This window comes from Larimichthys crocea, chromosome XVIII, assembly GCF_000972845.2.
Source record: "Larimichthys crocea isolate SSNF chromosome XVIII, L_crocea_2.0, whole genome shotgun sequence".
Taxonomy (NCBI): Eukaryota; Metazoa; Chordata; class Actinopteri; family Sciaenidae; genus Larimichthys; species Larimichthys crocea.
In genome coordinates this window covers 12,006,491-12,028,759 of record NC_040028.1, presented here as the reverse complement: position 1 = coordinate 12,028,759, position 22,269 = coordinate 12,006,491, and the positions used below count along the sequence as shown (strand labels likewise).

The following is a 22,269-nucleotide window of genomic DNA, read 5'->3' as shown; positions in this document are numbered from 1 at the left end:
ATCAAAATCACTCACAAGGAGAAAAATCAAAGACTGCAAAACATTAACTGAAATCTCTCCAAGGGAGGCTGAAAAAACAACTAAACTAATCTCTATGAAACAAAAGCTAGACGAAGAAAATTACAACAGAAAATCACTCTTACAAGGAGAATCAAAAACTCACGAGCAGAAACACTATGGCTGTGGTGCACGATCGGAAGACGAAACACTTTGGCACAGGACAAAGGGAGACGCAGACAAGATATACACAGGGTAATGGGGAACAGGTGGAAACAATCAGGGCGGGGAAGACAATCAGACCGGTGACACATGAGGAAGGGCAAGTGACCTGAAACGAGAGGGCAGGTAAATTTCAAAATAAAACAGGAAATGACGAGACAGAACAAAAACCCAGCTTGACCTCACCGCAGTGTGACACTAGCCAAGTTTGCAACTTGCTAGTTTTTATGATAAGTAATGTAATCCTAACAAATACACATGTACAACTGTGCATATTTACCAAAAAACTGAAAAAGGGGGCACTAAACTGCAAAAATACCAATTTATACATAATTTAGCTTTAAGCTGCAGTTCGTATGCACAGTGGCTACTTCTAAACTACAAACGACATTAGCCTTCAGGTGAAACATTTAAAGAGTAGCACATCCACGGTAGTTTGCATCAGTCAATGTTGTGTGCTACATGCTCGGAGAGTTTATACTCAGCTGGTGAAGAGGAGACTCCAGCCAAGTTAGCTAACTCATACAGCTAACAACATTAGCATGATTAGCTTTCTAGCTGATACAAGCTGTCAGCAGGCAAATTTATGGCTACAGACTAGAAATGAGAAACGTGTCCTCCTCTGTCTGAAATTATGGACCTTGTTGTTTCAGAAATTGCAGCCATCATTATCTTAATACTACACACCATGCAAGAACAAAACAGCAACTATGGCAGACAGTTAGTGAACTGTCGGTGAACTGTGATTATTAATTTCCCCCTACAGACGTGACTCGTCTTTTCTGTTGTCTTGGCTCTTTTGATATTATAATATATATTATGTTTAAGTCACTGTGAATGAAAAATGTAATTCTGTACGTGTGTTTGTCATTGCGCCATGGTCTGAGAGCTAAGGTGACTCTGCAGGGTCAGTGAATGAAAATGCTATTTGCTTGTAATGAGTTATTTAATGAGATGAAAGCAAACACAGTGGATACATGATATCAGGCTATTTAGAGCAACAATTACTGCTAGGTCCCTGGGGAGCGGAGAAAATCTATTTTGATGAATGTGGCGCCAGTGGAGGCCTTTTCCATCTCCAACTCACACACATTCTGCACCAGTTTCCCATCTGTAGACTGCAATGAATATGCTTAAAATAGCTGTGGAGCTCACAAGTTTCATCCTGTGTTTATTTTCAGTGTTACTGGCAGAGGGTTTTAAAGGATTATCAACACCCACTTTCTATTGACCACACCAATAAGGCAACAGCAGTAATCACCAAGGGGCTGCTACAGTAATGAAAAATAGCAAGATGATATTTTTTTTAACGCTCAGCCTTTAAGAACTGTGGAGTCAAACTCCAAGGCGTGAAATTGCACTGAGAACGCTCTTGACTGTTCAATTAATCAGACCTGCAGTGCAGGATTTCACACTTATCAAATAGCTGTGTCAAACAATTTCTAAATCAATGTTTCATATTTCATTATTGATTAGGATTATCTCCAATGGATCAGAGATGAGGGGAACACAGCTGTGCGGCCCACAGGAGCTTGATCACACTGTCAACATGCAGGCTGTGAAAGACGAGTACAAACAGCGCCGCGTGTCTGCGTTTTCCAAGAGAGTCGATGAAACGCACGTATCATCGCAGCACGTACTCCGCCAGCGGCAAATATCGGTTGAGTTGTTGATCAAACAGAACAACAGTTCTGTCATTTCTGCAAATATCAGTGGATTACACGGACGGGGACGAGGTTGTTAAAACTTCATGAGTCATCATTCTGCCTGTTACATCTACCTGAGGCCTTATTCAGACCAAATCAGGTGTTGCGGCGAATCACTGCAGGGTTGTGAGGTGGTTTATAGGGGGGTTGGGGTATGCGTTTGTTTATGCTGAATGTAACGGCTATGAAACAGTCAGAAAAGAACTTTCTATTTCGCTAATTAACCACCTTTCCCAATACTGGTGCTCCCTCACTGTCATCCACTGTCCATGTCGCTCGACCACTGCTTTCTCCCTTTCTCAATGCTAAATTCCAACAGGCACATTCTGTGTGCGCTACAGCCACCGGAGCTAATCACAGTCATTCTAGTCAATGTTTCAAACTGCACAGAGCAGCTCGAGCTGACCCAAAGTCAGAAGCAGCGTAGTGAATTCAGTCGTTTCAAAATAAAACACCCAGAAAAGTAGTTAGTAGTAGTAGTAGTTAGCATAGTAGTTAGAAGCACATGAATGATGTAAGCAAGTTAGTCAAGTCTGACTGGCAAAAAGCTGAAGTTTTTCTGAAGCTTTCTGAAGTTCTCCTGGTGGGGTTTGAATCACCTGGAGAACGGACAAAAACAGTATTGTGCAGACGTGCACGGTGGAGTTTTGCCATTACTCTCAAACCATCGGACACAGACTAAAAGAAACTTCTTTGTGTCACTATTTTCGCTGCAGTGCCAGATTTGGTTTGAATGAGGCTTTAAAGGAGTGTGTAGGATTTAGTGGCATCCTCTCATTCTTTCAGAGGTAAAAGGACAAACTGTAGGGGCCATAAAACATGCAAAAGTGTTTAGTTTGTCCCTTCAAGAAAGATTCTAACATAACAAGAGTTATGAACACTCCATTCCATTTCTGTCATATTCTATAAATAGAGCCCCCTAAAGCTGACACACTAGACCTTTAACTTTTATTTTGATACAGATAAATTTCTTTGCATTGGTCTAATCAGGCAGAATCTTAAACACAAGTTAAAATATATAACATATGCTGATGCTTGATCAGCATAAACACAGCCACGGCTCTACCTCTGCTCCCTTCTTTGTTGTCTGGATTGTTTGGAACCATGAAATAGGTGCGGATGTCAAAATGTGCACTGTGAACCAAAGAAAATTGGGCCGCATTTAGTCCTTTGCCAGCTCTGTGCTGGTGGGGAAATACTTGGCAGAGTGTTGAATTAGCCTGTTGAGCTAACATTTGGTAATGTGTGAAATAAAGTAAAAAATATAGCTTAAGGGCAAGGCTCACAAATTTGGCAGCAGTAGTTGGGTTCAGTGAGGTCAGGCACTAAAGATGCAGTTTGGTCTCAGTTTGAAGCCGTTCTCCTGCAAAATTTGCATTGTGCATTGTGCACAGTGGATGGAAATGGATGAATTTCATGCTGGAAAGAGTATGCAACCGGTTTCAGATCAGCAATAAATGTTGGATTTTAAACACCGGCGACACTCTAGCTGCTCCACCAGTCTGCCTGCAACACAGCTTCACATTTAACCTCCAGAGTGGTATTGATCACCATCTGACTCTCTGCAAGAGAGCAAATAAGTGCATTTTCCAAAATGTCTTTTAATCCCCGAAATGGCACATGAAGTCATTTTGCTCTGAAAGGCTCTGGGTGACTCATCCTCATTCACCCTGCTGCACCAGCTGCGATCGAGCGATGTTTCCCCACACTGTGTGTGTCAGACTGTAACTCAGTTTAACTCAATGAGATATTTGTGTGACATTTCTAGGAGGGCTCACTGGATCAGAAGCGGTTTCCGCAAGGGGCTGCTGGGAAAACTCAGACCTCTCTGCCGCTCTGCGGTGTCTGCAGGCCTCGGCATTAAGCAGCAGCTAATCAGCTAATCAGCTTCGAACCGCTGGTGTGTTTGGACAGAAACACATAGAGAGTGTTTTTTAAAGACGGGTTCCCTTCAGTGCTAACTCACTACCACCAACACAGCTGAGAGGCGCCAGCAGCTGAAGGAAATCTCATAATCCAGCTGATAATGAACAGAAATCCTGTTTAGTAAAATGTGTGAATGATGGTTGAATAATTAATGGTAGGCAGATGAGAGATGCAGTCACTAAAGCTGTTGTATATTTGCACAAGGGTTTATTGGGTTTGGGACTTTTTACCTATCTACATTGCTCTACTGTTCTCAGGGAAAATATGTTCTGTAAGACTTTCCCTGTGTCCTCATTTCCTTTTTGTTTTTATTCCTTTGTGTATCCAGTCTTTTGTTAACTGACATCTCAGTATATTTGTCCAGCCCGCATGCAGTGCCTGAGCACCTCATCAACAACAGTTCATGACCAAAATATCTGAAAAGATGAGAAAACATCAGAAAACAGCTCAGCTCAGGAGGAAAAAAGTAACATTTGAAACCTCAGGAGAGAAAATTCAAAGAGCATCCTCGCACAGCTGCTGCAGTTGCTTTTGATGCATTTTTCTTTCAGGACATGAATTTGTTTATTTTCCACGGTGGACTGTGGAAGCCCATTCCTGCCAAGAAAACTCAAGACAAAAATAAGAAACACTGTCAAAATGATGGTGCCATAAGTCAAAATTTAGGCTCATTATCTAGGAAGTTGACTTTCTTAAAATATTGACTTAAAAAATTAAAAATGCACGTCATGATTTTAACATAGTTTGGTATACAATTTGACTTACTTAAATTGTGACAAAGTATATGTTGGTTGTGACTTGGGATCACCAGTTTTTGACTTATTAATCAACATTTTGACTTTTTATGTTAAAATATTTGAATTACAAGTCAGTTTGCTGTTTAAAACTTTGTCTCATCTCCTAATTTTTACTTGCTAACTAAGTTTTTACTAAGCACGGCTCTGGTCTTTAATAACTCCTACTAACTTCTGTAATCCCTGACTGATCACTGGCAGGTTGATACTCGTGGTTTAAAGTGAAATATCCATCAACTATCAGAGAGTTTGGAATTACATTTGCAACAGATATTCAAAGCCCCTCAGAGACAAAGTGAAATGATTTTAATTAACTCTGTCTTTTCGTCTAGTCCCACCGACAGGTCAAACCTTTGAGTCATTTAATAAAAAGTCAAAGCCACTGGATGGATTTTTGGCAAAAGTCATCCATGGACCAAGATCACATCGTCATATCGAAGGGTAGAAGATGCAATCCAAACACCAACTGGAGAGCCAAATCAGTTTAAACAACAGAGTGACTGTTGTTTGAGTGAGGGGAAGAGAGCATGTGCTAGGATGACAGTTGAACAGAGTTGGACGCATTAACCAACAGGATTTGCTGATACATGGGAAAAAAGATGGTAAAACAGGATTCACAAACAACTGGAACTGTAATAGTACAAACTGCCACTGAAACCAAGGAACACACAGACTAAATACACAAGAAAAGGCTAGGCTAGCGTCATCCTTAGGTCAGAATTCATTTGTTCAGCACTTTGTTTACAACCAAATGGGCCTACCTGTGAAATGACCCCGGCCCTGCTGTGTATTTAACTTCCACCTTCAAATGTATTGTGCCAAAGAGGAAATCTGTCTCACATCTAAAGACATGAAGAAAAACAAACAAACAAAAAGTTAAATAGTGAATATTAGCATGCTTACAAGGTAAACTAAGATGGTTATCATTATGTCTGTTAAACAGCATGATACCAATGTTACTGCCAGCTTGTTAGCATGCTATTTTTAGCATTTAGCACTGATATACCATGTAAGTACTTCCTCACAGAGCCCGCATGATTTATTTCTCTTTTCTTTTCTTTTACCACCACGGTGGGGCTTTTACAACACCTCCACTTGTGTAGTCAAGTGCGTACTTGTGTGATGAATTTCTGTTAACTGCTACACTGCCCAATTAGTGGTTAAGAGTGAGGATGTTTATCAGAGCTCACTGGGACATGCTTGATTAATGAGGCCCTCCCACAGTACAAATACTGTGCACAGCTCAGTCTAACTAATATATTTGTTGGTTTTACTTCATTTCCACATAATAAACAAATAAGCAGGATCAAGCCTGTAGTTTTACTGTATATTCAGATGATGGTAAAAACAGCTTGAGTGGAGGAATAATATCAGGTCCTAATCATCTGTGAGGCTTCTGCATAGCTATAGAGTTTGGACATGACTAATAGACTTTATTCTGTATCTCTGTCGACTGTGGTGAATTATGGGATACACATACCTCTGAATATGGCTTTTAATCTGTGTACGTTTTGTATACATTTTTCAGACATGGCACACGCATGCCTACCCTTCAACATGTGACACTCACTTAAGCGGTCAGGACCGCAAGTGTTGGTATTGGTTTGGACCCTATGACTTCAGTAGAAGCTTTTAAGAATTTCCTCCTCTGTCAGCTGGAACAACATCCTGCCTGTTAACACTTCAATTAAAACACAGTACTGACATTCTCAGCTCTACAGTAAACAGCGCTGTTACTCAATCACTTGTATCGATGGGCACTTCCTCGAATTCAGTCGGCGTTTGGGACTAATTGTCAACAGATACCTCAGCTTCACTCTGTGTATTGCTGAGCAGAAGTCACCTGGCCCCAAGTCTATTAATCCATGTGAGGGATCATATGAGGTTTTATTGACACTACCCGGAGGTCTGGAGCCCTGCTGCTACCAAACACTGTCATTATACCCTTTGATATCGACACTGTGGTCTGTGACGAACTACACCCACCAACAGACTTTTCATACTGAGTTATCCCAGCTGTGAAGATGAACATGTGAATTTATGGTTTTAACCTAATAAACTGTTGATCTTAACCACTTTCTCTGTCTTAAGAATTGAGCCACTGGAGTAGACCTAATGTTTAATTATAATTAATAACCAAAGTACATCAGTTATGTACAAAACAGTAAGAATAATATTGATTTTAATGATGCATAAAGAAGCTCAAAGTGGAATGAGAATTTAATTTGCACATTTATAATAATCTTCCTTGACACTTTTTAAAATGATAAAATAATTATTAGCTTTTAATTAATAAAAAAAAAAGATTAAATTTTCATGTCTCACTGTCTCATATTCCATTTCACACTTCATTTGTTTCTTGATCACATATTTAAAGTCTACTTTTCGTGATCACTTTACTGTATAGATATAACTGATCAAAGTCCAACCCTCAACGGGTTGAGTTTAAAAGTTTGGTCTTTTAACCACCTATGGTTACATTTACATTTCGTCATTTAGCTGATGCTTTTTATCCAAAGTGACTTACAGGGAGCAATTTGGGGTTCAGTATCTTGCCCAAGGACACTTTGACATGCAGACTGGAGGATCAAAACCACCAATCATATGATTAGTGGATGACCTGCTCTACCTCATGAGCCACAGCTGCCCTATGACCTATGGTTCATCAGTAGAGTGAGAATACAATACGTAGAACCATATTTCCATGTATGTATATTAACTTGACAATAAGAAACCCTACGTTTTATTTCCTTAGAATGAGCTTTTTATATCGACAGAGAGAGTCTTCTCCGTGGAGTGCACCACGTTGGCCCGTCATGTTTCTCCAAACCCAGAATGGACAAGCCAAACATTGGCTCTAGGCAGCCACTGTAGTTTATCCTTTATGTTTGGAATGGGAGGATTAGGCGAGCAGAATTCAGTTGGTTGCAATCTGCAACACCACGAGATGCCACAGAATCCTACACACTGCACCGTTAATCCAAGAACTACAGTTTGGCTCATTTAAGTATGCAGATGATTGTGCTGCTCCGTCACAACAAGCACTTCTGCACATTAATATGTCTGGAAAAATCATTAGTATTCTATAATTCAGAGGTTTATCAGCAGGTCAGTCTGACACTGATTCACCAACAAGAGTTAAATATCAGCTCATAAATTAATAAACTCATAATGTGAGCGAGCAGCTGGCTTTCCAACACATTTTGTCTTTGAGCCAAAATCACAAAGCTGCATAAATCTTCCAGCATTAAGTCTGGCGATAAATCATCTGACACTTCATGTTTGCTTTCTGCTGGAGTGAGATTCATCTTCTCTGTTGGGAAAATGTTACTTGACTGTTTGTGTCATAAGCTCAGGCCTCAGAGAGACGAGTACATGCTGCAGCTTCTGGGTCAGTGGAAGAATTCATTAAAATCTTTACTTCATGCCTCTGTAAACAGACTGGACTCTCACTGTGCACATGGAATATAAAACCACTTGTGTTTGATACAGTTGGGAAAGAGGATCATGTTGGACTGATAAGTCCTGGATGTTCTACAGTTTTTATGTCCAGCTGTTTGCATGCTTCCAAAGACGTGATATTTAGGGCGAAGCTACTGTCTTTCTCTATATCTGCATCCGTGTCTTAAATGTCTGAAATTATGTGTATTTCAGATTTATACTGCAGTTCTGCAGGGCTTACACCAGAAGTAGTAAGAAATCATCTAGATTGCTTCATTTCCTTTCCTTCAATGGCAACTGTGGGGTCGCATTTCAAAATCCTATTCCTGCCTGAAAGAAATACCTGCAGGTACTACAAAGGGCTGGACACGGTTTTCCGGTTTTAAAAAATCATCAATAATCTATATTTTTATTTAAGGTTTAGTCTAATATTGTCCTAAAAATACACTGACACAGTCTTTCTCATTAGAAAGGATCAGTGTACGAAATATTCAGCTGGCAGCCTCATTCATGGCCAGTGATGACCACTTTCACAGCTTAATGACCTTGACGAAATGTCAGAAGATGAAACACAACATTTATACCTAAAGCAGTGTAATGAGACACATTTAGCACCAGAGATCTATAATCTATTTCTATCAAAAAATGACGATATATATGGTGTTCAAAAGGTTCACATATCTTCAAGAAACATATGATTAGATTTTGGAGTTGTGTTTTATGAATATTTCTTTATTATTTACCAGTAGTTTTATCTGAAATAATATGTGTATCATTAACTGTGTATCAATTCCATGCACATCTTTGGAGGAATTAATTGTGTTGTCAAAAGACTAAATCTAAAATAATTTGTACAATACACAAAGGTTAGTGAATCCTGAGCTTCATTACTGAAAACGAGCAGGTAAACCCAATCGGGTGGCACAAAATTTGTGGCTAAATTAGCCAATGAACTGAATGATCTTTAGGGAAGAAATTGGGCAGCACTGATTGAAACGGAGATCAAATGAGGTCAGGTTAGTAAAAGTGAACCCATGCTGAGAGGACATCATGTTGAGAGGAAAATAAATCTCTCAGGTTCTCAGGTGGAGGGCATAGACAGCACATTAGTCTGGGGAAAGCTATAAATTCATCTGGAAAAAAAAATTGAGCTCCATCAGTCCACTGTAAGGCAGATCCTCAAATAGAGAGCACTGAAAATGACTGCAACTCTGCCTAAAAGTGTATGACCTTCTAAAATATCTGCCACAGCTGCAAGAAAAATGATAATTCAGGGAACCCAAACATAACATCTAGGGATTTGCAGACCTGTCTTGCTGCATTTGGGACACATGCATGCTTCCACAATAAAAAGACAACTCAGTCAACATAGGGTTAGCAGGAGGGATGCTGGGAAGAAGCCTCTGCTCTCCAAAAAAAGAACATAACTGCCTGTCTCAACTTTGCCAGAGCAGCTGGAGAGACATGAAGTTTTCTTTGGAAAAGTTCAAAATTAAACTAATTGGTCAAAACCAAATCTGCTACATTTGGTGAGAAATCAATACTGCATATCACCAAATGAACCTTCTGTCAACAGTGAATCACAGTGGTGGGAACATTAAGATCTGGCCTGCTTTTCATCCTTGGGGCATGGCCAACTCCATGTAGTAGGGAATCATGAATTCTAGGAAATGTTGTAAAATCTTGGACCATGACCTCAAGTGGTCAGTTGAGAAGTAAAAACTTGGCTGGAAATGGATCATGCAACAGAGATTTGTGCTGTGGATTGGCCCAATTAAAGTCTGGATCTGAATCCAATCATAACACTGAGGCAGGACCTGAAGTGGGCAGTTCATGCCAAATGCCCATCCAACCTCACTCGACTGTCTGCGTTCTGCAAGGAGGAGTGGGCAAATCCCCCACAGCAGATGTGAGAGACTGATCAGTCATTACCGAAACTATTTAGATAAGGTTATTGCTGTAAAAGGAGGTTTGATATTACTATATATATATATATATATATATTATATCTATATATATATATATATAGTAATATTTAATTTACCATATTAACTGAAGAGGTTACTGTCACTGAATGTCAGTTTTATGAATTAGGGCATAAAGTAACATTTAACTATCTGGACCCCACAGTGCCCGCGAGCAGCCATTTTAAAATCATACCCAACCAAAACACAGAAAATAACGCCCTGAGCTTTAGAGCTGTAAATAGTTTAAGTTCTCATCCATGACTAACTAGGTCGCGTCAACTTTTCCACATGAATATCAAGATTTTGTATTCAAATATACTAACTACTACCACATTACTGTTTCTGTGTGTTCCTGATCAATCAAGTTCCTTTTGGAACACGTTATATTGTATAGGTATATGAATACAATGATGTATCTACTGTGTGTATATATATGCGTATATACATATATACATGTCAAAATAATATGTTCTATGAAAAATATGTTCAAGTAGCCATTTTTTCTTTGATGACAGATGTCAGTTTCATGAAGTCGTCACCTGGAATAGTTTCCCAACACCTCTAGCTCTAGCTGCTTTTCCTTCACTCTGCGGTCCAGCTCATCAAACCATCTCATTTGGGTTTTGATTTGGTAATTGTGGAGGCCAGGTCATCTGATGCAGCACTATCACTCTCCTTGTTGGTCGTATAGCTCTTATACAGTCTGGAGGTGCATTTTAGGTCATTGCCCTGTTGAAAAACAAATGATGCTCCCACTAAGCTCAAACTAGATTAGATAGCATATCGCTGAACAATGCTATGATCACCATGCAGTCCTTGGTCCTCATAAGAGCCAGTTTCATCATAGTGTTTGATGGTTTTTGTGTGACTGCACTTGAAGACACATTAAAAGTTCTTGAATGTTTATGGACTGACTGACCTTCAGGTATTAAAGTAATGAGAGACTGTGGTTTCTCAGTTGAGAAGTTCTTGTAGTTGAATAGGGATATTTATTGCATGCCAACACTACCTCTGAACAACACAACTGATGATCTCAGACAAATTGCACTAATTAACTTTTGAGAAGGCACAGCTGTTAATTGAAAACCATTCTAGGTGATGACCTCATGAAGCTAAGTGTAAGAACGCCAAGAGTGCAAAGCTGTTATCGATGAAAAATTATCTAAATTATAAAACACATTTTTCTTTATAGTTTACACCTTTCTGTTCACCACATAGTGTATGTCTTCAGTGCAAAAGAAAAGAAACACAATTGAATTAGAAGGGGGGTCTACACTTAGTATATATAATATATCTATTCTATATTATCTTATCTATATATATATATTATATCTATATATATTCTATAATATAAATTATTTATTCATATATATATATATATATATATAAGTTTGTAACCAACACAATGTACAATATACATTTTTTGCCTTGTCAGTGTTTGCATTCACATTCCCGTCTCTGGTCCAGGTGTGAAGGACAATGGTTTACCAGGTCCAGGCCCCTTGTAGATGAATCCTTTTGTGGATCTGCCACTTAACCTTTTTTGCACATAATGTATTTGCTTCATTTATACGAACTCTTTATCAATAAGGAAACTCAGCTTTCCTTTCTGCTGAGCTTTGTTTAGCTGATCTGGGTTTAGTGAATATTTTTGTGTCTCTTGCTGTGATTTTGTCTTCTGGTGTGAAATGGAGCTGAAAATATCCTGCCCACAGGGCTACAAGAGGCTGTTTGTTGTGATAACTGAGTTTCATTTCTTTGCCGAGGCAGCTTGTCTGGCGTCCAGCTTCATTTTAGTATGCTCTTACCATTTTTTTCCCTATGCATTGATTTTGTTTTGGTTTCCCAGCTAATAAAAAGGTCTTTAGTTCAAATTCATGGTATCTATTTTCCAGCACAAACTCAGCGTAAGAACGCCTATGAAGCTGCATGGAGGGCAGAATATAACAAAATAAAGAAGGACGTGTCCTCATCTTTAATGATGAGCTCACAAAATATTACCATATTTAACAGAGAATACAAGATATATATATATTATTATATATTATATATATTATATATATATTATATATATATTTATATATATATATATATATATACACACACACACACACACACACACACTATGTTACTGTCTTTATGGTGATTTGTGCTTATTATTACTGTACTGGTCCAGCTTGAGTTGCCTCTAGAACATGATAGGAGGGAGCTCACCCACTGTGGGTTTGAACTCGTCAAAACTGACCCTCAGGAGGGGGCCTCTTTATTTGGGATGAGCAGTCAGACTCAGCTGTGATCTTTCTTGAGGGGAGGCACAAGGTGAACCAGCCTTCCCTCCCTGTGCTGCCCATTCAAGAACGATCCATCAGAATGTCCTGAATTGAGCTTTAGCCACCAGAGACAAGAGCCTTAAGGGAAGCACGGGTGAAGTGTTGACTGCCTAGAATAGATTTTGAAAATGAAAGAAAATATACAAAAATAAATAAATACAGGACAGTAATGTGATTGCAATGTCGGGTCTTTGTTTTGAGCAGGAAGAGTTGTTCTTGATTAAAACTTTGGACCATATTTTTTTTAACTCTTTGGGTGGATTAGTGGGCCTCTCTGCTAAGTCTTTAATGATAGAGATTTTTTTTGATATCATCTAATTTAATCTATCAAGTATTTACCAGATTTATTGTTACAGTGAAAATGTTCTTGTCTAATACTATCTGTCGGAAATTGAGTTTTCAGATTCATAATTTATTTTAGTATAGATTAAAATTCGCAACTAGAAATGTCTGACTGAAGGGAAGACAAGACTGAGCTGTTGTTGATTAAAATACAGTATATATGATTATAAAACGTCCTTTGGGATACGCGATGGTGCTAGTTTTTGTGTGTTGGTTTGTGTTGGAAATGAATTTAAGAGATAAACATTCAGTACCAGTCAAAAGTTTGGACACACCTTACCATTCAATGGCTTTCTACATGGTAGAAAGGTTATTGAGTGGACATGAATGATAAAAAAGGTGTGTGTATCTTTGTTGTGTCTTTGTAGGGCTAGAGAGTAAATCCCGTCTTTTGGGACTTTCAAAGTTAGCTTTAGCTCTTTTTTGTGTTGCCTGTTTTGTCATCGTCCCCATGATGTGTGGAGGAACCTCATTTGGACACACTTTCTTATTCAATGGTACAGACACAAAACACTAAACAGAGAAGAAAGACACACAAAAGACATTAAAACTAAATTCAGAAAGAAAGACAATGCTGTGCAGCTCTAGAAAAGCTGTGCTGTCCATCCTTATCTCGCTACAACTGTCCATCTGCGTATAATCTGTCCACTGAAATTATTGCTTTTTTCTTCCTTCACCATCTGTTTTCAGATCAATTATAGTTTGATGTGTCTTAGTAGGATTCCCATGGAAACTGCTTGTTGAGTCTTTTCTTTTTAGCTTTCTGCCTTGTCACTAAATGAGTTCATTTTATGTCTGTTCATATTTAGCTTTGATCAACTGTCTGAAGGTAAATTGAGCTGTTTGCTCATGAATTCTTTTATAAATTTTTCAAGGTTCGTTCAAGAATTCAAAGTGTCTGTCATGCTGGGTGCTTGAGTCCAGAATAGTTTTTTTCACAGTTTGGTTTTCAGCTATAACAGAGGTTAGCTAGGTGATAATAGTGTTAACAGAGTGTTGTAGTGATTTGTTTCCTTTAGTGAGAGTGTCAATTTGGACCTGACAGAATTACAGGCTTTGGCGCATTGCCTGGAACTCTCTGTACAGTTCTTCAATAAGTGCGATTCTGGCATCAAGTCTGGTAAGTTCATTTTCAATGGAAATAAGTATACTGCTCACCTTTGTGCAGTGTGCTGGCATCAAAGAAAGTGGTTGGTGTTGTATTTGGGCTGGAGAGTGAATCCAGACAGTCCTGGCTTTAGCTTTTTTGTGTTGCATATTTTTTTGTTCTCATGATGTAAAGCTTGTCTTTATATTGTCCCAGGTGGTCCAGGTTGATGTCTCCATAGTCTCATTCTGCAGAGATCTTTCTCTTTGATTTATTTAACCTTTGTGATGTCCTCCCGATTGCTATACACCTTTTGGACAACATGAAGGTTAACGGAGTAAGAATAAAATGACGTTAAGAAGACAACATGAGCATACAACTGTAATATGTAAGATCATGATAACAAAGAATACCAAGGTACAGGTATCACAGCTAAAAGGTCAGAGGTCCTAACACACACAAGGTGGTTCAGAGTCCGACAAAGAGCAATATAAGTGATACACATTTATATAGTCCTGCTCTGCATCTGACATGATCTGTTAGATCTGTAAGTTTATTTGTTTCTCACCCGGATGAGTGAGTCTTCCTATAAAGCCTTGAAGATTGTCACACAAACTCTGTGGACATAGTTTGCTATCCAACTCTCAGTGGGCACTTGTAGCAAGTCACAGCTGCAAGACAGAAAAGTCACAAACCTCAGTCACATTGCACACAGAGCATGGCAAAATGCAATGCAATTAATGGTTAACAGTGTAAGGGATATATTTTGTCACCACATGGAGGAATCCAAAAAAGAATAACAACGAAGAAGTTTTGATGTCCAAGGAGAGATGTGTTGTTTGGATCAGCAGTCTAGCAGCTGAAGGCCACCATCTTGGATCTCGCACTGGCTGTGACTGTGTGGAAATCTCCAATGTTGTTTCTGCCGATTGTTGTCTTTGCTTGTCTCTGTGATACAATGAAAATGTTTCATTCGTTAAAATAAAATAATAACTGAGTCGATCACGCTGGTGACAAGGTCAAGTTTTGTAACATTGCCATTCACGCGCGTTGCTGTATGTTCCTCTATTGAAGAACTTATGTGTCCGGATTGTTAATCTCAAACATCTACGTGGAGTTCTTTATTCACTGATGAACATCTTAGAGGCCAAAAAGGGTAGTGTGAGCTCACCGCCTGAATCTGAATGTGTCATCCATCTTGTACGCATCACTGCACGATCACTCCCCAAGGGGAACCGATAGGACAGAGGGAGGGAGTGGTGGCATCTATTATTTTTTTATCCCAAACACAATCAGTGATAACCTCTGGTGGTGTAACACAAGCCTGGGGTGTTTAGCTGACTTCTTTTTGTTGTGCGCTGCTGCCACGCTGTTGGCCTGTACAAAGAAACATCACTGCAGCACTTGAAAGTCTTTGCTCTGCTTTTTCTAACACTTAATGTATTTATGGCTTCAAGACTTTTCACACTGTTGTGTTTGTGCCATCGCATGCAGATGAGTGTCCGGGCTGGTATGAATATGAAATTTAAGCCCCCGGAGCTTTCCATAGAGAGTGTGCCATAACACAATCGCATTCATGGCTGTAGAGGATTTTCAATTATCCTACAGGCCAAGGAGGCATCGAGCAGCAGCCCAATCAGCCTCCATCCATAAGTCTCTGTGATTGACAGCTCAGCATTTGGCTCGTGAACAACAGGGTTTATAAGATGCACATTTTGCACATGGAGAAATGGCTTTAGTTCCCTTAGAGTCTGACAGTTATGGCTCCATATGTCAATTTAAGAACATGTCCCAAGCCATAAAAATGTTATTGGTTTATTTTCGCTTTCACAGGACGTCAAGGTTTCATTTATTATATGTGGGGGCGTAAAGTGCAAATGGAATGAAGAGGAAACAGAATCCTCTATAGATTGTAAAGGAGTAACCAGAGGGTTGTAGAGATGCTGCAGTTGCAACTGATTAAAGGGCAACAGCAGCAGGTTTGCATGCTCAAGCCACTTTGAAATAATGGCAAATATATAGTATAGCTCTGTTTTGGGGAGCGAGATGAGAAGATTGATATCAATGCTATGTCTATGCCCTCAAGTCCCCCTGAAATGGAAAGCAAAGTGCCATGTGCTTCCTCACTTTTACACATTTCCTGGGCAGATAGGGAGGGACTCGTCACGGATATTGATTGGCGATTACAGTAGCAGCATCTGCGTGTACCTCCCTGTGAGCATGAACCCATGACTGAACTGGCTGGCAGTAAATACAGTATTCTACTGAGGTGGTTTTCTTGCTGGGTTTGCCTCCTGGTAGTCCAGTAGTTATAGTTCAATAGTTACCGATTCACTAATTAGCAATCTTTCCATCATAAAGTCTGTAAATAACCTTATTCTATTGGTCTCAGACTGTGCTCACACTCAGTCAGTCCATCTGTTGAGCCCAGTTCAGGCAGCAGGTCAACGTAACATGCAAAATTCATACAATACCTTCTAGGTTTAACTCAACTAATAGCAATGCACATAGTTACACCTGCTACGCTCAATGGTCTCTCTTTAACAGAGGAAAAGCAACTGCTTAAATATGCTCTGTTTAGCTGGCATTAGCTCTGGCTGTACCATTATTGGATGTCACTCCACTGGTTCTCCTAATGAATGAACAAAATTCATCCAGAGAACACTCAGATGATGCGTTTCATCATAGACTACAAAGTTATATTCTTGCAAACTTGACAATAGAAACACTTTTACCTGGTTTACCTTTAATCTACATTGTCATGTAATCATGCCATCCAGGGTATAAATACAGGAAGTGGTTGCATAATTTCCTTCTTTTGTCCCTGGACCACATGGTTTGTATAGTTAGTATCAAAAAGATGCTAATTTAACTTATTAAGTTCAATAATAAACCAATAAACTAAATGTAACAATATTTGTATGTGCATTTCTTTTAAAGATGTTGAAATGTGAAATTTACCAAAACACAAACAAACCCAGGATAGTCTGTATAATGATGATTACTGGTGGAACTATGACTAAGACAAACAATTAACAAGCATAGTTAAACTGAACAGTGTGGTGTTGATGATACAAAGTGGTGTGCTCACACCCACTTTGTCACAGTCCTCATAGTTTTTATCAAATGATACACTGTTCCTGGAACAGTCAGTAAAATATTATGGCATTACACAAGTAACAAAACATTACCTGATTTTGTAAGAACTTTGACAAAGATTAATGCAGACCTGATTTACACTGAGTTATACTAGGTTGACTTGTTGAAACCAAAGGGAACAAATGGTCACACAGCAGCGTTGACTGGAATCAGACGGACAGTGACTTTGCATTTGGTTTGTCATATTGTCAGTCAGTGAAGCCAGAAGAGGTGGTCCGATACAGATGAAGATTGGTGGAGTGAGTTTTTTTCAGGATTTTAAAATGTCAAGTGGGTCCTCGTAGACGCTGAAGAGCGTTGCACTCGCTCGGTAATAATCACAGTTCCAGTGGTGCTTGGATAAGATGCCTGTCCTCGTGTTTTCCCTGATTAACATTTGAATCTGCAAATCAGCCTCAAAAGATTGATCCACTATAATCTCCCTTCAAATCAGCATTAGGAAAAAAAGAAAAAAAGCTGCTTGTGAGCTATCTAAGAGCAATCACACGTTCATGAGTTTCAAGTTTTCTTAAATGCTTCATTGATTTCATGATTTTATATGTGCAGAAAAAGGAAATGTGTTTTTATAACATCTATAGGGTTACCTGATATTTCCTGTTGCACAATGTTTTCAGAGGTGATCTGTTGAATTTATTTAACGCCACTCTGGTATTTTGGTTTCATCTCATCCTGTAATCAGACTGTGGTGACGTTACAGTTGTACTGATTTTTAATTTCACACTTGATGTGCCGATTAGACAGAAATCACTGGCTCCGCTTATGTTTAACAAAGGAAACTTTGATTAAGCCCTACATTTAACGAATACAGAGTATTTTATGTTATGCATTGCTCAAAGGAGGGATTCAGCTCTGCTGTGAGTGCCACAGTAAGTCATTCCTGCCAGCTGCCATGTTCTGTGGGTCTCCCGTCTTTAGACATTGGAGTCCTCTGGCTTCCTTAAAATACAAGGACAGACTGCTCACTGACTTAGACCGTTTTGCAGTATCTACTCAGCTTGCTTGAATTTAAAACATATTACAGTATATTACTGTCATTATACAGTGTATATCCAGCACATTATTAGAATTATATCCGGGTTAAGGTGTTGAGATAAAATGTGTAAAAGCAGCATATCCTCAGTTTGTGAAGCAGGAAATGGATGTGGGAAGACTTGAACTGTTTGCCCCTCCCTGCCACATCCCATAGAGTTACACCCAGGCAGTAACTATGAAGTAAAGCCAGTGTGGAAATGCCAATATTGCAGTTCCTCAAATGGCCACTTGAGGTTGGCTCTAGAATGAGTTGGGTGTTGTCACAGGTGGCTTGTTTGAGAAACCTGGCCTCATTCGCACCCACCTCAGGTCCGCCGATCATCCACATCTTTACCAATTTTTAGATTAGCTGGGCAGGACCACCAAAATGCCCATAGCCAGAGCCGCCACACTGAGCTTCACCTGTTAGTGACGTCACGGTGACTACGTCCATGTTTTTATTCTGTCTATGTTTTCACTGTGCCTCAGGGTTCCACTTTAACCCCTGCTTCTATCTTCAGTATTTAGTGCAGTGGTCTCAAGTTTCTTTATTATATTTTTATTTCTTCATTATCTCTGCTGAAGGGGATCATGCATTTATTTGTGTGTATGTGTCCACAGCTAATCTTACTGGACCCATCAGCCTGATATTCATTATGCACATTTATGACAGTGTGCTAGATTCACCATTTTCTGAAAAACCTAATTTATTGTCTGCTCTGTTTTATGCAACCATTGTGCTGACTGCTCACTCCTCCCTGGCTGGTTACACTGTAACTCTAATAAACACAGTAAACTACAGTACTAGTTTAGCAGTACTAGTTGTGATAGTAGCAGTAGTAATGGTAGGCTCATAATATTTTTGATCTAAATGTCACCACCAGGCTGCTGAAAGACAAACACTCACCTCCTGACACATTTCCAGCGGACACAGAAGCTGTGACAGAAATGGAGTGCAGCCAGCGTGCGGCACAGCAGGATGCCGTGTACATTCAGCATTAATCTGCTCCAACATGTTGGAAGTGCTCTAATCTCACATTGCTGGATTAAACTGAGCAAACACACACACACACACACACACACACACACACACACACACACACACCCAAAAGGGACTCCAGTCATCTCTGTCCTGTTTTCAGGGGTCACTGCACGAGTTAATGGACTGTTGGAGAGATTTGAGAACTGGATAAATGAGGCAGCCCTGTTTGTTTTTTTCCATCATTCTTCACGCTGTTCAAAGGCTGATGTTTTACTTTTACCCAATACAATCCTCGAGGATGCATTTCTTTCTTTCTCAGCAGATGAAATAAATATGCAGTTTAAGTGCTTTAGAACACTTTATTTGTTTCTCATGAAGTCTGTCCACTTCAAAGCCGTGTTAATTCCGTCAAACGAGACGAAATATGTTCGTCAACGAGCCTTTTTACCTTGACGAAGACAAGACGATGACGAGACGATACAAATTTCTAAAGACACTGAGGAAAAATGTGCCAATGTGCGTTTTTGTTGACGAATAAAAACAAGACGAAAATGTCATGCAAGAAATAAAAACAAACAAAAACGTCCTCCTTGTTTTCGTCTAGAAAGTCCAGTCCTGCTGTCGTGTTTGTGCCAGCAGTTCTTTTACTGTAGCATTGTCACGGCCACACGTTTGAGATCCTCTGGCTGCTCTCGCACCTGTGACTAGAAACAAACAGCATGCAGGAGAAACACGGTGTACGGACAGCGCAATCTAGAGCATGAATGGGCCTTAGAAGTCAGGCCCGACCCGGCCCCGGTAGAATTCAACCCGAACCCAGTCCGACCAGTTTTGATTGACAGCTTTGTAGAGCCTGAACCCATTTGCCCGACGTTGTTAAAATGTGTGCATATGGCATAACAGTCAAGAATGAGTCTAGCTTCCCCATTTGTGCTAAACACTAACAGTGATGGACTCATCTTAATTTTAACATGTTATTAGATGCAACTGGCATAAAATTTCAATTTTCAAAATTTCAAATTTCAAAATTCAATTTATTTATATTGAAATTTAACAATTGCATGTAGAAGATGACAGAACATGTCACAGTAGGGTGTACCTGCTATTAGTAGACTAAAAAATGAAATCAAGTGCATACTAAGTGTGTATTCAAACAACAGACAAGACACTTAGCAAAGTTGCATTGAAGAGGAATTCATTCAATTCAATTCAATCAAGACATTTGATCAATATGTTAGCTGTGGAACACAAGTGAACTGGAATTAATAAACAAAAAATGAAATAAATAGAAATAAATAGAAAAAGACTAAAATGTTTTGACTAAAACTGAACTAAAATACCCTGTGTTCACATTTGACTAAAACTAGACTAAACTTTTGAGACTTTAAAGGCCAACTCACACAGGATGCGGAACGAAAGCGGCACGGTACCGCTGCGGTCACCGTAGCAAATAGAAGTCAGTCTAGTCAATGAGAGCACTCACACAGGGCGCGGTCCAGGCGCGGTCCAGAAGCGGCCCAGAAGCGGCTCACCGCGCCACGGCATGAGCTTTCCGTTTCATTCCTCTTTCTTCCGCGAGCCGCGGCTAAACCTCGTAAATTTCAACAGAGCACTGCGCACCAGACAGGAAACCGGGCCTTGAATCAACGTAATAAACTTCCGCCCCTTACAAAATAAAACACAATACGCAGTTCATGTAGCTTTTTACAACTTCACATCAACGTTACGTCATGACCGGTGGCATCAGGTGATCAAAGATCGATCAAAGGGTCTCAACGAGAGACTAATTGTTGAAGTGGAACATCACACAATAATTTATGACACAACAGATGCTTTTTATAATCTCCTCCACGTCGGAGAAGCAAAGTCAGCTGTTTGTTGTTGTTGTTTTTTTATACACAGTTTATCGCGGGGTCTCGGGTATGTCCAGGATTCTCGCGTGATCTCGCGTGAATACGGCCGGCTCGCTCTGCTGCCGTTCCGCGGCTGATCCGTGTCCGGTGTGAGTTGACGCCGGGCAAAGGACCGTTCCGCTGCCGTTCCGCCTCCTGTGTGAGTCCCGTGTAATGTGTGTACAACTGAACACAGAGATATTTAATAACCTTTCATAACGGATGTTCAACATGTGAGAAACACGCAGTCTGTCTTCCAGAGAGCTCCACATGGAACTCTTTCTTCAGCTAGTGACTTTGTGCAGCTTCCAGAAGTAACAGCGTTAAGTTAGGTTAAAGAGGTCAAAAACATCTTTATTGTGAGAAGTATGTGAAATTGTGGCAGGAATCCCGACTCCATGTCACAGACAGGTTACCAGGTTGGGTAGAATTGAGGCTCTAAAGAGTTCCAAAAAGATCTGAGACTGGACTATAGCTGGAGCTGCAACACTGCTGTTCATTAAGAAATATTTCTAAGATGGCTAACACTTTATTTGGACATTCTGCCTATTCTGCAGCTTCTGTTTATACATATACATATATAATAAGACTCATATATGCAAATGTCTGTTCTGTGTTGCTCTATTTGAGCAGAGATGTAACTGATAGTAGATTTATGAGAAAAAGACTTTGAGACCTGTTTTAGTCGACAAGAATTTGACCAAAAATTTAAAGACAAAACTCATTTTCTATAAACAAACGTGGAAACATGAGCGTCAATGACGCACATCTTCATGTCTGACACTCTTGATATCACAATCATGACACATTTTATTTACTTTGAACTTACAGTTTGTCATTTTCTCTCACAGATAACTGCAACAGTCCTTTGGTGTCCACATTACCACTATCGTCCTTCCAGAGCTCCTCACAGTCCTCTGTCAGCTACGCTGCTCACAATGCCAAGCTCAACAGAAGAGATGGTAAGTAGGATAGACATATTCACTCATTCTATAGACACACACTCTACACACACACACACACACACATCTCAGAGACCCTTTTATTTCTGTGTTTAAGTGAGGCCAAATGCATTATCTCTACAGCAGGGGTGTCAAACTCATTTTCATCCGTGGGCCACATACGGCCCAATTTGATCTCAGGTGGGCCGGACAAGTAAAACCATTACATAATAACCTATAAATATCAACACCTCCACATTGTTCCATTTCTTTTAGTGTAGAGAAGAACAAGTACATCCTGGAAATGTTCATGAATAATGACAGAAACAATTTACAGATGACTGTCACATCTATTTTGGAAGTGAACAATATATTTTACTTCTCAACTCCACGACTGCTCTTTTTGAAAAATTGGAATTGATTACGTCTCTGTAATTTTCAAACACTGGGCTGAATTGGACCCTTTAGTGGA

At 39.7% G+C, this 22,269-nt stretch overlaps 1 protein-coding gene and 1 long non-coding RNA gene across 2 annotated transcripts in view; one reads left to right on the top strand and one right to left on the bottom strand.

The window, feature by feature from the left end:
- LOC113748179 (contactin-associated protein-like 5) overlaps positions 1-22,269 on the top strand; it is a 69,773-nt gene that overhangs the window by 12,266 nt on the left and 35,238 nt on the right. Inside the window, exon 3 of the mRNA XM_027291151.1 lies at positions 21,708-21,818. Within this exon, the coding sequence (XP_027146952.1) occupies positions 21,708-21,818 (111 nt within the window). The remainder of the gene's footprint in view (positions 1-21,707; positions 21,819-22,269) is intronic.
- On the bottom strand, positions 4,062-20,581 carry LOC113748128 (uncharacterized). Its single transcript, XR_003464142.1, has 6 exons — positions 20,448-20,581; positions 14,586-14,760; positions 14,381-14,483; positions 13,884-14,122; positions 5,407-5,487; positions 4,062-4,267 (listed from the first exon to the last, which is right to left on the bottom strand). It is a non-coding gene; the product is annotated as an uncharacterized LOC113748128 (long non-coding RNA).